At 51.3% G+C, this 15,745-nt stretch overlaps 1 protein-coding gene across 1 annotated transcript in view; it reads right to left on the minus strand.

The window, feature by feature from the left end:
- Positions 1 to 1,036: 1,036 nt before the first annotated feature.
- The window catches only part of LOC105471914 (UBA domain containing 1), a 29,739-nt gene continuing 15,030 nt past the window's right edge, over positions 1,037 to 15,745 (minus strand). The window contains exons 5-10 of the mRNA XM_071078603.1: positions 14,779 to 14,881; positions 14,421 to 14,529; positions 13,573 to 13,795; positions 7,898 to 7,984; positions 6,657 to 6,795; positions 1,037 to 1,584 (exon numbers count right to left, since the gene is read on the minus strand). Of these exons, the coding sequence (XP_070934704.1) occupies positions 1,469 to 1,584; positions 6,657 to 6,795; positions 7,898 to 7,984; positions 13,573 to 13,795; positions 14,421 to 14,529; positions 14,779 to 14,881 (777 nt within the window). The 3' untranslated portion in view covers positions 1,037 to 1,468. The remainder of the gene's footprint in view (positions 1,585 to 6,656; positions 6,796 to 7,897; positions 7,985 to 13,572; positions 13,796 to 14,420; positions 14,530 to 14,778; positions 14,882 to 15,745) is intronic.

Raw genomic sequence — 15,745 nt, forward strand, 5'->3', positions numbered from 1 at the left:
TGAGGCAGGAGAATGGCGTGAACCCGGGAGGTGGAGTTTGCAGTGAGCCGAGATCGCGCCACTGCACTCCAGCATGGGCGACAGAGCAAGACTCCGTCTCAAAGGAAAAAAAAAAAAGAAGTGAGATTTGTGGGCTGGGCACAGTGGCTCACACCTGTAATCCCAGCACTTTGGGAGGCCAAGGTGGGCAGATCACGAGGTCAGGAGATCAAGACCATCCTGGCTAACATGGTGAAACCCCGTCTCTACTAAAAATACAAAAAACTAGCCAGGCATGGTGGCAGGCGCCTGTAGTCCCAGCTATTCGGGACTAGGCAGGAGAATGGCGTGAACCCGGGAGGTGGAGCTTGCAGTGAGCCAATACTGCACCACTGCACTCCAGCCTGGGCGACAGAGCAAGATTCTGTCTCAAAAAAAAAAAAAAAAAAAGTGAGATTCGCAACTTTCGAAAAGCATTTTTAGTATTTCTGCCCAAAGAGTTTAAACTAACTTTAGTTTTAAATCTAAACCTCAAAAACAATGAAGAGATCTAGACATGTGAAGAGAAACATTTTCTGAAAACATTCTTACTGAGCTAAAATACAGCCAGAGCTCTGCTAAGGTTCCCACACCAGTGGGCAGGGAAGGGAAGAGGAGGGGCTGGTTCAGGAGAGAAGTTCAAAACAAACAGCTCACAACTGACTGCTTCCAACAACAACGAGCAGGCTTCACAACAAACAAAACTCATTTTCTCACTTTAAGACACAGGTAATGGTAATGTTTTTTAAAACGAAAAAAAAGGAGGCGGCCAGAGGCAGGCAGGCGCTGCCGTGCTCAGGCCCAGCACCTGTGTCCCGGGAATACGGGCTCAGCTCCAGTCCCTTAAATCCAATACAACACGAGGCTTTGCCCACCAAACGACGCCACAAGACCGCCCACATGCTGCGGTGGCCCCGGCGCCCACTCCGGGTGGGAGCAGCGAGCACGGAGCCGTGGGGATGCAGCCTCCCAGGGACGCATGGGCTGCTTCTGCGGCACCAAGAAAAGACCAAGATAGGAAATAGGAAAAGGGATTTTATTAAAGAAAAGTCATCTGTGAGTGACTAAAGTAGCATGCTTGACGTTAACACTCTGGGTTGAAACCTACCTCCGTCAAATAACACGTGGACTCTCCAAGCAAACGTCTATGGGGCAATTCAAGCAGCGACTCAAGAGCCCAGAGGAGCACTGGAGAGGAGGCCATCACTCCACTTCCCAGCACGACAACCACTTTTTTGTAAACACCTGGCAGATGCTAAAAATACGGCTTTACACACGACCGTCACCGAAGTTTATAAGCAATAAGATCAGAGAGCGGGAGCAGCCGCGGCACCTCTAACAGTCCAGGGCCGAGGTGCTGAAGGTGAGTTTCAGGTGAGGTCCGCTCTGCCCAGTCTCCGGCCGCGCCAGGGGGCTGCTGTGGCCGGACAGCCAGGTGGGACGGCGCCACCTATGCGCGATTTAGTGTCTGGAAGATTCTAGAGATCTGCAGCATGACGGGACCCGTTTCTGGATCATTCATCCACTGGGTGCTGTTCAGCGGGTTCTCTAGCATGTCTTCAAATGCTGCAGGGAAAACAGAGCCAGCCTGAGTGCCCATGCCCCCACTCAGCCAACAGGCACAGGCGTGACTTTCCTCTTCGGCAGCTTCCTAACGAAGAGGGTGTGTCTCCAATACAAAGGCCACACAGAGCTCACTGCTAAGTGTGCACTCTCAGGCTGAAACCCACCCAACTCTGTCAGATGCACCCATCAAATCAGATCTGATCACAAACAATCGTGCACTCAATTCTGGCAGGTGGGCAGCATGACTGTGCATGCTCATGGCACCCACACTCTGGGCAGCTGTCTGGCAGCCGCCAGGGCTCAAAAATCATCTCCCCCAACAACTCCACTTCCAATCCCACCCCGAGAAGGTCAGCAGATGCAGAAAGGACACACAAAGACACTGTTGCAAAGTTAACAACAAACTGGAAAAACGTAATGCTCAGCCTTAAGAAAATTACTTCTTTAAAAAACCAGCGCGTTTAAAATGCAACACACCACTTCTTCAAAATGAAAACTTGCGTTTTAACAGCTTTACAAAACTGTTTCCCCCAAACAGGTGGATTTTAGCAAACAGTTCTCCACTCCACCCACTGTGAAGGAGCACACGTTCTGCTGGCTGCCGGCCCCTCTGCAGGATCGACGGCTCCATGCTGACCTGACACACAGGGATGCACTTCAGCGTAAGTGGCCCCAGGTCTACAGGCTCCAGGGACAGTGCTCACTACAGGAGTTCACAGCCATTCACAGCCCAGTAGCCTGTGGCTGAGCACAGAGCTCAGAGTGAACCCGACTTGGCTCTGTTCGTGATCGGAAACAACCCCCAGGCCCTGAAACAATCTCTGGTGTTCTGATTAAAAGTCCCCAAAAACCACTTTAAAATCTCTGAAAAAGCCAGGCGTGGTGGCTCATGCCTGTAATCCCAGCATTTTGGGAGGCCAAGGCGGGCGGATCACAAGGTCAGGAGATCGAGACCACCCTGGCTAACACGGTGAAACCCTGTCTCTACTAAAAAAATACAAAAAACCAGCCGGGCGCAGTGGCGGGCGCCTGTAGTCCCAGCTACTAGGGAGGCTGAGGCAGGATTATGGCGTGAACCCGGGAGGCGGAGCTTGCAGTGAGCTGAGATCCGGCCACTGCACTCCAGCCTGGGCGACAGAGCAAGACTCTGTCTCAAAAAAAAAAAAAAAGAAAAAAGTCCCCAAAAACCACTCTTAAAATCTCTGAAAAAGCCAGGTGTGGTGGCTCACGCCTGTAATCCCAGCACTTTGGGAGGCCAAGGCAGGTGGATCACAAGGTCAGGAGATCGAGACCATCCTGGCTAACACGGTGAAACCCCGTCTCTACTAAAAATATAAAAAATTAGCCGGGCATGGTGGCAGGTGCCTATAGTCCCAAGCTACTCAGGAGGCTGAGACAGGAGAATGGCATGAACCTGGAAGGCGGAGCTTGCAGTGAGTCGAGATCGTGCCACTGCACTCCACCCTGGGTGACAGAGCGAGACTCCATCTCAAAAAAAAAAAAAAAAATCTCACAAAAAGTCCCAGAAAGACAATGACAACCTGATGTCTACGAGAACAAACTATAAGGTACGAAACAGCTGTTTCACACGCAGGGCGGGGAACTTAATTTCCCATTTCCTCTCAAAAACAGCAAAATAAATTCTGGAAGGATGAAAGAGTTGAACAAAAAGATAAAGAGTTAAATATGAAAAACCACACAGATGATTATTTATCTGAGAATTTAATTTTTTTGGAGACAACGACTTGCTTTGTTGCCCAGGCCGGAGTGCAGTGGCGTGATCACAGCTCACTGCAGTCTTGAACTCCTGGACTCAATGATCCTCCCACCTCAGTCCCCTGAGTAGCAGGGACTACAGGCACATGTGCCACCACTCCTGGCTGATTTTGCTTTTTTGTTTGTTTGCTTTTTTTAGTAGAGAGGAGGTCCTGCTATGTTACCCAGACTGGTCTTGAACTCCTGAGCTCAAGTGATCCTCTTGCCTCAGCCTCCCAAAGTGCTACGACTACAGGCATGAGCCACCATGCCCAACCTGAGGAAGGACTTTCTTCTCTATATCCTAACTTCTGTATGTCAGAAAATGCCACACAAAATTAGAGAGCAAAAACCGTTTACAATACGCAACAAAGGCAGATGTGCTTAACATCCAAGAAGCTATTAAGGAAGCTCCAGGATTAATATTGCAATAGAAAAACAGATGTGCCGGGTGCAATGGCTCATGCCTGTAATTCCAGCACTCTAGAAGGCAGAGGTGGGAGGCTTGCTTGAAGCCAGGAGTTCAATACTAGCCTGAGCAAAAAAAAAGAGACCCCATCTCAACAACAACAAAAAAATTAGCTGGGTATGGTCGTGTGTGCCTGTAGTCATAACTACCCAGGAGGATGACTTGAGCCCAGGAGGTCAAGGCTGCAGTGAGCTGTGATTGCACCACTGCACTCCAGCCTGGGTGACAAAGCAAGACCCTGTCTCCAAAAAAAGAAAGAAAACAAATAAATGATATGCATACACAATATGTAAAAGAAGAAATGCAATGACCAACAGAAAAGTATTCAACATTGCTAATACCAAAAAGAATACAAGTTAAAACAATGGAGGTCTTGTCTATGATATGGAGGTGGGCAAGTGTGTGTGCTGGGGGCAGATCTTGCATGGACAGTGGCGCCATCACTGCACTCTAGCCTGGGTGACAGAGAAAGAGTCTCTATCTATTAGAAAAAAAAAAAAAAAGTTCTTGGACAGACCCCAAGGCAGCACACACTAATATCCTAAGGTATACAAACAGCTGGAGAGCTAGGAGGAATATGCTTTCAGTGCGAAAGGAATCACTAAGAATAAAAACAAACTCACAAAAGTCCATTCTCAAGTTTTAGAATTTGGGTACAAAGAAGATCCCTACCTCACACCACACACACACTTCTAGGTAGATTATGGACTTAAATAAGAGAAACTTTTAAAATATTTGGAAAAAAATTTAAAAAAGGAAAACATTTCTGACTTTGGGATAGGAGGGTTTTCTTTTTTCTTTTTCCTTTTTTTTTTTGAGATGGAGTCTCGCTCTGTCGCCCAGGCTGGAGTGGAGTGGCACGATCTCGGCTCACTGCAACCTCTGACCCCCAGGTTTGAACAATTCTGTGCCTCAGCTCCGGAGTAGCTGGGATTACAGGTGCATGCCACCACACCCAGCTAATTTTTTGTATTTTTAGTAGAGACAGGGTTTCACGATCTTGGCCAGGCTGGTCTTGAACTCCTGATCTCGTGAGTCACCTGCCTCGGTCTCCCAAAGTGCTGAGATTACAGGCGTGACCCACCACACCCCGCCATGGAAGGTTTTCTTTAAAGCTTCACATCCTAAAAAAAACCACCCTGAAAGATATCAAAACATGGGATTCTGCCCATCAGCATGAGTAAATAAGCCAGAAACTGAACAACAGCATCTGCAGCACAAATAAATGGGAAAAGGGTCAGCATCCAGGAGGTGAGGACCTTTCTGAATGAATAAGAAAACAATCCGGGCCGGGTGCGGTGACTCACGCCTGTAATCCCAGCACTTTGGGAGGCCGAGACGGGCGGATCACAAGGTCAGGAGATCGAGACCATCCTGGCGAACACGGTGAAACCCCGTTTCTACTAAAAAATACAAAAAACTAGCCGGGCGAGGTGGCGGGTGCCTGTAGTCCCAGCTACTCAGGAGGCTGAGGCAGGAGAATGGCATAAACCTGGGAGGCGGAGCTTGCAGTGAGCTGAGATCCGGCCACTGCACTCCAGTCTGGGCGACAGAGCGAGACTCCGTCTCAAAAAAAAAAAAAAAAAAAGAAAACAATCCAAGAGAAAAGAAGGCCAAACACTGAGCAGACGGTCTCTCACAGCCGAGGTTCTACAGATGGCCAATACACTTTTGAAAGAAGGCCAGCCTTCAAGATCAGGGCATGGCCATCACAGCTTCCAGAGACACTTCCAGCCTGCTTGCTTGGGTGGCAAAGGCCCTCCCAACATCCCGGAACTCAGCTCCCAGGGACCAACAGGTCTGTAATCCCAGCACTTTGGGAGGCCGAGGCGGGTGGATCATGAGGTCAGGAGTTTGAGACCAGCCTAGCCAACATGGTGAAACCGGTCTCTACTAAAATACAAAAAATTAGCCAGGCATGGTAATGCACGCCTATAATCCCAGGTTCTCAGGAGACTGAGGCAGGAGAATTGCTTGAACCTGGGAGGCAGAGGTTGCAGTGAGCCGAGATCACGCCACTGCACTCCAGCCTGGGTGACAAGGTGAGCCGCTGTCTCAGAAAATAAAAAAAAGGGGGGGGAACATCGGGAGTGGCACCACATGCAGACAACCCAATGACCCCTGGATTCCCGGTGCCTTCCATCAACAAAATACTCCACAACCCCCACAAAGAACGCAGTCAGTCAGTCACAGAGGCCTGCTTAAAACGTGATTCTACTTACACAAAAGCAGTAACAAATGAGAGATTGTTTGAGGAGACACAAATATGGCAAAACTCTACAGGGAAGCAGAGAGGTAAGCCACGGCCACGGCGACGGCCAGGCTGGAGGGAGGGATGAGGTACGTAGGGGAGGGGCACCCCAGGCCCAGAGCTGGATGGCAGATACACGGCTATTAGTTTTATCCTTCTTTAAAGTTACAACATCATATATACTTTTGCATGTAGGTATCTGACAATAAAAATAAACAATTGCCATCGAAGACCCTGAGGAACAGTAAGAGCAAAAGCCCACACCACGCCTTGTTCTCATGTGAGTTCCTAAGCTGCTGGTGTGGTCTCCACCCCGCTGGCCCTCGGAAAGCCACTGGCACTGGTTTTCTGAAGCCTGTGTCAGAGTCGTCGCGCAGGAGACAGTCACACCACGATGAGAACCTGACCTGTGGGCTCCGTGGTGACGTAGCAGAGCTACACCCGCAGGATGCCAACCTGCATGGCAGGACGTGCTGCCAGCGCACGGCGATCCTCAGCGCTGGATCCTCCACGTCGCCTCCACAGCACCCGCACGTCCTACGAGGGAACCAGCCAGCCTCCCCGACCCGTGACTTAGCGTAAAGAAGGCGCACATACCTAGCAATGTTTTTGGGTTGGTCAGGCCCAGCTGCACCACCGGGTTATCCAGGATGGCCTGAAAGAGAGGACTGTCGGGGTCGATGCCCTTGTCCAGCTCCTCCGGAGAGGGCTTCCGGTCCCCCAGCAGCCACTCGCACTGCAAAGCCAAGAGCACCAATGTCACTGTTAGCGCCTTCAGTGCCTCTGCAAGACGCCACCAGCAGCAGGCACAACGGCTCCTGCACCTTTCTATTGAGCCCCCGAGGCTGATCTCACTGGAAGGGACCCTACCATGAAGACAAGCCCAGTCTGGATTCACTGCTGTGCATGTCAGACCAGGCCGGACTGAGAAGGAAGAGCTAGTCTGCTTTTCTCTGCAGACGCTGGCATTGCCCAGCTTGCCTGTGGTCCTGTTATGGGCAGTCAGTAGTGCTGGAGCCATGAGGACACAGGCTCCTCATCTCTGTCTTGGAGGTGTGAGCCACCAACTCCACTGGCAGGAGAGATGGTGGGGGGGTGTCGGCCACCACAGGGCCCTCCCCCAGCACAGCTCCATCAGCCCAGCTGGCACACGGGCACAGAACAGGAATCATTCTTAGAGTCAGTTTAATCAGATAAATGGCTGGGTGTGGTGGCTCATGCATGTAATCCCAGCACTTCAGAAGCCAAAGCAGGAGGATCGATCGAAGCCAGGAATTCAAGATCGGCCTGGGCAACAAAGGGAGATCTCGTCTCTAAAAAACTAAAATCAATTAGCCGGGCATGGTGGTGCATGCCTGTGGTCCCAGCTACTCAGGAGGCTGAGGCGGGAGGATCGCTTGAGCCCAGGAGATCGAGGCTGCAGTGAGTGTGATCACACTGCTGCATTCCACCCTGGGGGACAGAGTGAGACCTTGACTCCAAAAAACTAAAAAATAAAGATAAATGAACAAATTACCCATCCATAAAATATGTACATATAAGGCACCCTTTTAAAAAGACAAAGCCTAGAATTCTGTATTTTTACATTTTTATACTGTTTGTGCCATCTATCCTATTATCTCACTTAAAGAGCCACACAGCCGGCTGCATGTGAAAATAGGGAAACACACGGCCTCTACCATGCCCGGGGCACTTATGAGTGAGGCTCCCAGCACTCACCCAGCCTGACACTCACTCACTACAGCCGACACTCATTCACTACAGCCCAACACTCACCAATCACAGTCGACACTCACTCACCACAGCCCAACACTCACTCACCACAGCCCGACACTCACCGCGGCATTCTGTTGGTTGTTGTTCACTCTGAGGGCATCTATCACCTCCTTCTCATCGAATCCCATCTCCATCAGGGAAATGACGGCCTAGAGGACAGCACAGCCGTTAGCTCGCTGGGGGCAGCAGGAGGCCGAGGAACCAGTGCCCTGCGTGCAGAGAGGGGGCCCTGCTCCCCGGCACCCTAGCGGGGGGTGCTCCCAACAGCACTGCGGACGTTCTCCGTCCACGTTCTCTTTCCTCACAGCTCTACTGAAACAGATCTTGGTTTTCAGCATCCTAAAGCCGAAGAAGTGAAGAGTATGACTGTAGTTAGCAGAGCCAGGGGGTCAGTGCAGCTCCCAGGCTTGTCTTCAGGGAGCCACAGGTTGTGGGGAGAAGCCACAGGTTATGACAGGTAGAAATGCATCGCTTATGTGGACATGAGGCAGTCAGGCCAACTTCAGACCCTTTCAGGTTTGTCCCAATGACTGTGTGGATAAGACTGTCTCAGCAGCCACTGCAGGTTTACCCCAGAGGGGCTTGTTATCCAAGAATAAGTGGCATTAGAGAAAGGCCACGTCAGTAAATGCAATCTCAATGGAAACAAAAATGTCATTGTAATCCGTGAAAAAAGGTTTTATTCAGATTTTATCTTAGAAAAAAAGTCCTAAAACTAATTTTTTAATTTTAATATTGAACAAAACTTAAGCTACAACTAAACATATACTAATTCATTTTTGGGGAAGGGCGTACATTTTTCTGGACACAATTCATGTAACAAGATAATACATCCTTTACTCTGGAGATTTATAACACAATGTTAAAGGGGTCCGTTTTGAAAAAACATAAATAAATAAAAAGAAGGCTTTATCAAAATTTCAAGGGCCTCTCCTAATCCCTGAAAGGTCAGATCCCACTCTCTTGAAGCCCCCAGAGTCCTCTCCGTCTTTGTCAGTTTTCCAGCCACCATAAGGCCATAAGTGTAGGGGTGCCGGCCCCACACAGCTCCCAGCACCACCCAGGCTGACTTCACGCAGCACCGCGCCCCACGGACCGTGCGCGTCCGCAGCCAGTCTGGACTGCATTGTCAGATGCTTTCAAGAGAACCTGGCAGAAAAAGACTTGAGCTGGGGTGGAGCTCAGGAAGGATGCTGGCTGGAGCTAAACTGTGTGCGTGATCAGGTCAAAAGTCCCAGCCAGGCGCACTGGCTCACGCTTGTAATCCCAGCACTTTGGGAGGCCGGGGCGGGAGGATCACCTGAGGTCAGGAGTTTGAGACCAGCCTGACCAACATGGGGAAGCCCCATCTCTACTAAAAATACAAAAATTAGCTGGGCGTGATGGCACACGCCTGTAATCCCAGCTACTCGGGAGGCTGAGGCAGGAGAATCGCTTGAGCCCGGGAAGTGGAGGCTGCAGTGAGTCGAGATCGTACCACTGTATTCCAGCCTGGGCAACACAGTGATACTCCATCTCAAAAAAGAAAAAAACTCCGTATCTTCTATTTATGGTCCTTCCTGAGACACATCCTAACTCCAGGAGCTCCAACAATGAACTTTGGAAGAACTCACCATACAATATTTTGGTATCAAAGTCATATAGAATAGCCTGGAATCTATTGAATTCAAGGACAGGATGCCCTTCTCACTAGCTTCAATAGGAAGCACTCTCCCTCATTTCTACCTCAGCCCAGGAAATGATGCCCCAGTACTCCTGAGGCAACACCTGGCAGCCCCCGCCCTCCCTCCCAGCCGATGGGGGCAAAGACTTGCTTGTGGGCAGCAATGGGAGAGGGGCCTTGCACTCACGGGCTGCAGGACCTCAGGCCCTGCCAGCTCTGCCCCCGGCCGGCAGGTATCCTGTCCACCACTGGAAAGGGAGGGGCAGCAGGAAATCTGTTTTGGCCTCAAGTCAGAGCTCTCCAATCCTTTCTCGGTAATGAAGCTAATATCTCGATCTCTACTGGATACTTGCCTGATCTCAAGACTCATACAGAAACCAAAGGGTAGAAGGACTGATAGGCTGGCCCCTCAAGCCTTGACCACCTTGTAACCTTTTTCATCAAAGACATTCTACGGAATATTCTGACACAGAGAGATGACAGGAGGGAATGACAATGGGGAAGATCTTAGGAAAATGAGCACGTTAAGATTGTTAAGAGGCCGGGCGCGGTGGCTCAAGCCTGTAATCCCAGCACTTTGGGAGGCCGAGACGGGCGGATCACGAGGTCAGGAGATCGAGACCATCCTGGCTAGCACGGTGAAACCCCGTCTCTACTAAAAAATACAAAAACCTAGCCGGGCGAGGTGGCGGGCGCCTGTAGTCCCAGCTACTCGGGAGGCTGAGGCAGGAGAATGGCATAAACCTGGGAGGCGGAGCTTGCAGTGAGCTGAGATTCGGCCACTGCACTCCAGCCTGGGCGACAGAGCGAGACTCCGTCTCAAAAAAAAAAAAAAAAAAGATTGTTAAGAATGAGCATATTATTTAACAAAAAGGCTTAAGACGGCAAGAAAGAATATGACTAACAACCTCCAAGAGACCGTGTAGCACCACAACACAGGAGAGTGCAAAGTCCAGCCTCAGCGCACAAGGGACCCAGCTGGAGAGTGGCCGCTCCGCCTGACAGGCTTCCAGGATCAGATGTGAACTTGGCTCCCTAGGAGACAAGCACGAGACACACTTTCTGCTAAACCTAGAAATGCTAGATAAAAATAAAACAAAAATGCTTTTAGGCTGGGCACAATGGCTCATGCCTGTAATTCCAGCACTTTGGGAGGCCAAGGCAAGAGGATCACTTGAAGCCAGGAGTTCAAGACCAGCCTGGGCAACACAGGGAGATCCCTATCTGTACAAAATTTTAGAAATTAAAAAATTAGCCCCGTTTGGTGGTGCGTGCCTGTAAGAGCTACTCAGGAGGCTGAAGTAGCATCATTCGAGCCCAGGAGGTCAAGGCTGCAGTAAGCCATGATTGTGCCACCACACTCTAGCCTGGGTGACAGAGTGAAACTGTCTCAAAAAAAAAAAAAAAGAGAAACTTTTAAATGCATAGCTAAACTCACAAGAAAGGGATATCCACAAGTGACAAAAACCAAGAAGGAAGAGACAGAAAACTAGCTCTGTAAAAGGGTGTGCACAGGGTCTAACGTCCACACACAGACAGAACGTGCGCCTTGGGCCCATGGGAGGTAGACAGTGGGAAATGAGACCCTTACTGAAAAACGAGGACCCTGAAAAGATGAGAAGATGGACTAGAAAAGCATTTGTCTCAATGGGATCTAACTAAACTAAAAAGCTTCTGCACAGCAAAAGAAACTACCATCAGAGTGAACAGACAACCTACAGAAGGGAACATTTTTACAATCTATCCACCTGACAAAGGTCTAATATCCATCATCCACATGGAATAAACAAATTTACAAGAAAAAAACAACCTCATTAAAAACTGGGCAAAGGACATGATCAGATACTTCTCAAAAGAAGACAGTTGGCTAGGCGCGGTGGCTCACTCCTGTGATCCCAGCACTTTGCGCGGCCGAGGCGGGCAGATCACTTGAGGTGAGGAGTTTGAGACCAGCCTGGCCAACATGGTGAAACCCTGTCTCCACTAAAAACACAAAAATTAGCTGGGCGTGGTGGGTGCGTGCCTGTAGTCCCAGCTACTCAGGAGGCTGAGGCAGGAAGAATTCAGCCTGGGCAACAGAGCAAGGCTCAGCATTACTGATCATTAGAGAAATGCAAATCAAAACCGCAACGAGATACCATCTCATGCCAATCAGAATGATGATTATTAAAAAGTCATGAAATTGGCCGGGCACGGTGGCTCAAGCCTATAATCCCAGCACTTTGGGAGGCCGAGACGGGCGGATCACGAGGTCAGGAGATTGAGACTATCCTGGCTAACACAGTGAAACCCCGTCTCTACTAAAAAAATACAAAAAACTAGCCGGGCGACGTGGCGGGCGCCTGTAGTCCCAGCTACTCAGGAGGCTGAGGCAGGAGAATGGCGTGAACCTGGGAGGCGGAGCTTGCAGTGAGCTGAGATCCGGCCACTGCACTCCAGCCTGGGCGACAGCGAGACTCCGTCTCAAAAAAAAAAAAAAAAAAAAAAAAAAAAGTCAAGAAACAACAGCTGCTGGTGAGGCTGTGGAGAAACAGGAACGCTTTTACACTGTTGGTGGGAACGTAAATTAGTTCAACCACCGTGGAAGACGTGTGGTGATTCCTCAAAGACCTAGAAACAGAAATACCATCTGACCCTGCAATTCCATTACTGGGTATATACCCAAAGGAATAACAGAAATCATTCTATTATAAAGATACGTGCACACATATGTTCACTGCAGCACTATTCACAACAGCAAAGATATAGAATCAACCCAAATGCCCATGGATAAGAAAAGAAACTGGGTAGGCTGGATAAAGAAAATACGGGACATACACACCCTGGAATACTAGGCAGCCATAAAAAGGAACGAGATCACGTCCTTTGCAGGGTCATGGATGAAGCTGGAAGCCATTGCTCTCAGAAAACTAACACAGGAACAGAAAACCAAGCACCTCCTGTTCTCACTCATGAGTGGGGGCTGAACAATGAGAACACATGGACACAGCGAGGGGAACACCACACACCGGGGCCTGCTGGGGGCCCGGGGGAGGGAGGGCATCAGGATAAATAGCTAATGTATGCTGGGCTTAATACCTAGGTGATAGGTTGACATGTGCAGCAAACCACCATGGCACATGTCTACCTTTGGAACAAACCTGCACATCCTGCATATGTATCCCAGAACTTAAAATTAAATTAAATTTTAAAAGAAACAAAGAAAAGCGTTTGTCTCCACGGGACCCTGTGCAGGGAAGACCTGAGCTGTGAAGCCGGGGGTTACACTGCAGGACATGAGGGGCAGGGGCCCCACTCATCACCGGCAGAAGCAAACTCAGAATCACCCCAGGTGGATGTCTACAGCCTGGCCACAGGGAACTCCACGGAAGACACGAGCCCCGCAGGTGAGGCCACAGCACAACGTCACACACCCCAGGGAAACCATCAACGCCACATGTGAGACGAGAGCATGCGGATGGAAGCCCTGACGGAGCGGATCTGCCGTCTGAGCATGTCGGAGAAGACAGATACCTCCGAGGAGGAAGTAAGACCCGAATCAAAGAACAGGAGAGAGAAGGAAGAACGGGGACATGAGGTGCGGGCGAGGAAGGTCCACACACACAGGCGCAGGGACCCTGCAGCCCTGCAGACCGCGCCATGGAGGCGGGTGGCCAGCCTGAGCGGCCCCTCGTTCACAGACACCCACCACAGCAGATGACCCTCCCGGTCTCTGAGCAGGACCCCCACCCCGCAGACACACGGCTAAATAGGGGCGGCTTGTGGACATGAGTGGTCAGCAGGAACTGTAAAATGTCGTTTTTCTAAAGGTGACGAATGTGGCAACAGAGAGGAAACTGGGGTGCCTGGATTCAAGCCAGGATAACTTACAGGGGTGCTCAGAAACTCGGGCCGCGGTCCAGGCTCGCCACTTCCCAGGCCCGCCTATAAACCCCCTTCCCCAGCTTCTCTCTCTCCTGGGACATGAGCCGGCTCAGCCCAAGGTCAGCCACACAGCCCCAGCCTCCTTTCCGTGGCGCCACCTCAAGGGAAGACATGGCGACTCTGCCTGGCGACAGGTCTAGTAACACATACCCGAGCATCAGCCCGAAACTCCCTTTTCCTCCGGATCTTCTTGAAGATTTCCGTGAGCTCATCTCTGGCCTCCTCGTCGGCGGTGCCGGCTTCTGCGGCAGCCTCAGGGGCGGCTGCGGTGGCCCCCTCAGCCCCTGAGGGAGCCTGGCCTGGAAGAGGCGTGTCTATGGTCGGATCTTCTGCGTGTTCAATTAGCCACTCCATGGCCTGAGGCACCGACATGCTGCAAGGCAAGAGACTCTTTCCAACACCCCCAGGCTAACGGACCGGGGCCTTCGCCTCCTGTCCATTCCCAAGAGCCTCTGCTATGGTAGTGACTTCTCCAGCATCAGCTGGTGGCCCTTATAATGAGAACCTGAATGAACACAGGTGCAACGGAAGCTCTGGTCCTTGCCTCAGACTACCTTGAGACCCTGGGCAGAAACAGAAGCCCGTCTAAGGAGATGCAAGTGGACCAGGAGGTCTCTGCTGGGAGCTTAGGGATGGAGCGCCCCCGGCTGCCCCTGGATCTCGGATTATTCGTTTTAGATCTGAACACAGAAGCAGGACCAGTAGCTCACACGGAAATCCTGAGAAGATGTTAGAGGCCGTGTTCCTGCTACGAACGGGCTTCACCTTGAGTTCTCATACAACGGCCCAAAGAGAATTTATACAACGACTGCTCTGCCACATTCACCCCCAAAACGCTTTGCAGGCCCATATTTAAGGTACCTCTTGAAAACCCCACACGTTAGAAAAGATTCAGTCAAACAAAGAGTTTAGGGTAGGAGGACGTCACCCACGGTGGGAGCCCCACAAGACCAGGCCCCACGTGTCTCCGGCAAGGGAAGGAGGTGGCCCCCACGCACTGGTTCAGCTGAAGGGCCTTGGTGGCTCTGTTCTCCGGAAAGCCCATCTCCGTGAGCTGCCGCAGGGCGGCCTCGTCCACGCGCTCATCCTCGTCCTCGTCCAGCATCGCTGCGGGGGGAGACGACAGGGCCATGAAGGCTCCAGCCTCAGGCCCAGGGGCCTTATCTGAGCACAAACATTTTCAGGAATGATCTGTCTGAGCTCTGCCTGCCCGCCCTCAGGCGTATCAACAGGAGCTGCCGGTGAGGCAGGCCCCAGGCCCTCAGCACAGAGGTTCTGGTGGTGCGTGAGCTGCAGACGCTCCCCCAGGCAGGCAGCGAACCACGCCTGGAATGCAGCATCAGGGCTGACTCATACCATTCGCCTTCTTAAACAGTTCCACCGCATCTGGGTTCAGTGCTAACAGCTTCTGCGCCACCTCGATGAGAGACACCAAGATCTTCCGGAGTTCTGTCTGGAACTGCAGTGAAAAAAAAGGAGATCAATTCTCTAAATGTCCCGCAAACCTACTTGGACCTATGGCTTGCTCACATCCTGGAACTCCGATCCTCAGAGTCGAGATGACACTGCTTTCCTGCAAGACAGCAGGATCAACTGAGGGCAAGGCAGGGGATCGGCAGGGCCAGGGGCCTCCCTGAAGGTGGGACTGAAGCCAGTGGAAAGGGACAGGAACGCCCGGTGACAGTCACTCAGTGCTGGCCTGATACTCAGCCCGTGCCCAGTGAGGAAACCGTCGGTCCAGCCAACTGAAGACCCTCTCTGGCTTCACTGAAGAAAACAGAATCATCTGAGGCTCCACGCCCCTGAGTCTGCCGGCCCCCGGTGGAGGCATGCCTGCCACACAGCGGTGGCCATCACTGTCCTCCCCAGGCAGGACAAGCGGTGGGACGGAACGGAGACGCCCTCCAGAACAGCTAGAGGTCAGGTGTCAACTGTCCCTTCTCTCACACAAGTGTGAGCCCTGGTGTGGATCCCACACTAGAGAAACACCTCTGAGCTGGACACACACAGGATGGGAGACACACAGGCTGGCTGCTGGGGAAAAGTCACCATGCCCTGGTCGGCACAGAACTCTCTGGAAGAGACCCCAAGAGGTTCATTCCTAAAATGAAACAGGGGTTATGGCAGCAGTGCCCTTAGGTCGGACTGGCATCGGATGACGTTGGAAGCCAGCCGTCCTCCCACCCCAGCACAGCACGTGCCCCACTGCTGGGGCGTCCACGTGAGCACTGCAAACACTTTTCTTTTTTAACTGACAACGTTCTGATCCAAAATAACTCACGGGTTCAGATTTTTTTTTTTTTCTTGAGACAGAGTTTCGCTC

Source organism: Macaca nemestrina, chromosome 14, assembly GCF_043159975.1.
Source record: "Macaca nemestrina isolate mMacNem1 chromosome 14, mMacNem.hap1, whole genome shotgun sequence".
In the NCBI taxonomy this organism is placed as follows: Eukaryota; Metazoa; Chordata; class Mammalia; order Primates; family Cercopithecidae; genus Macaca; species Macaca nemestrina.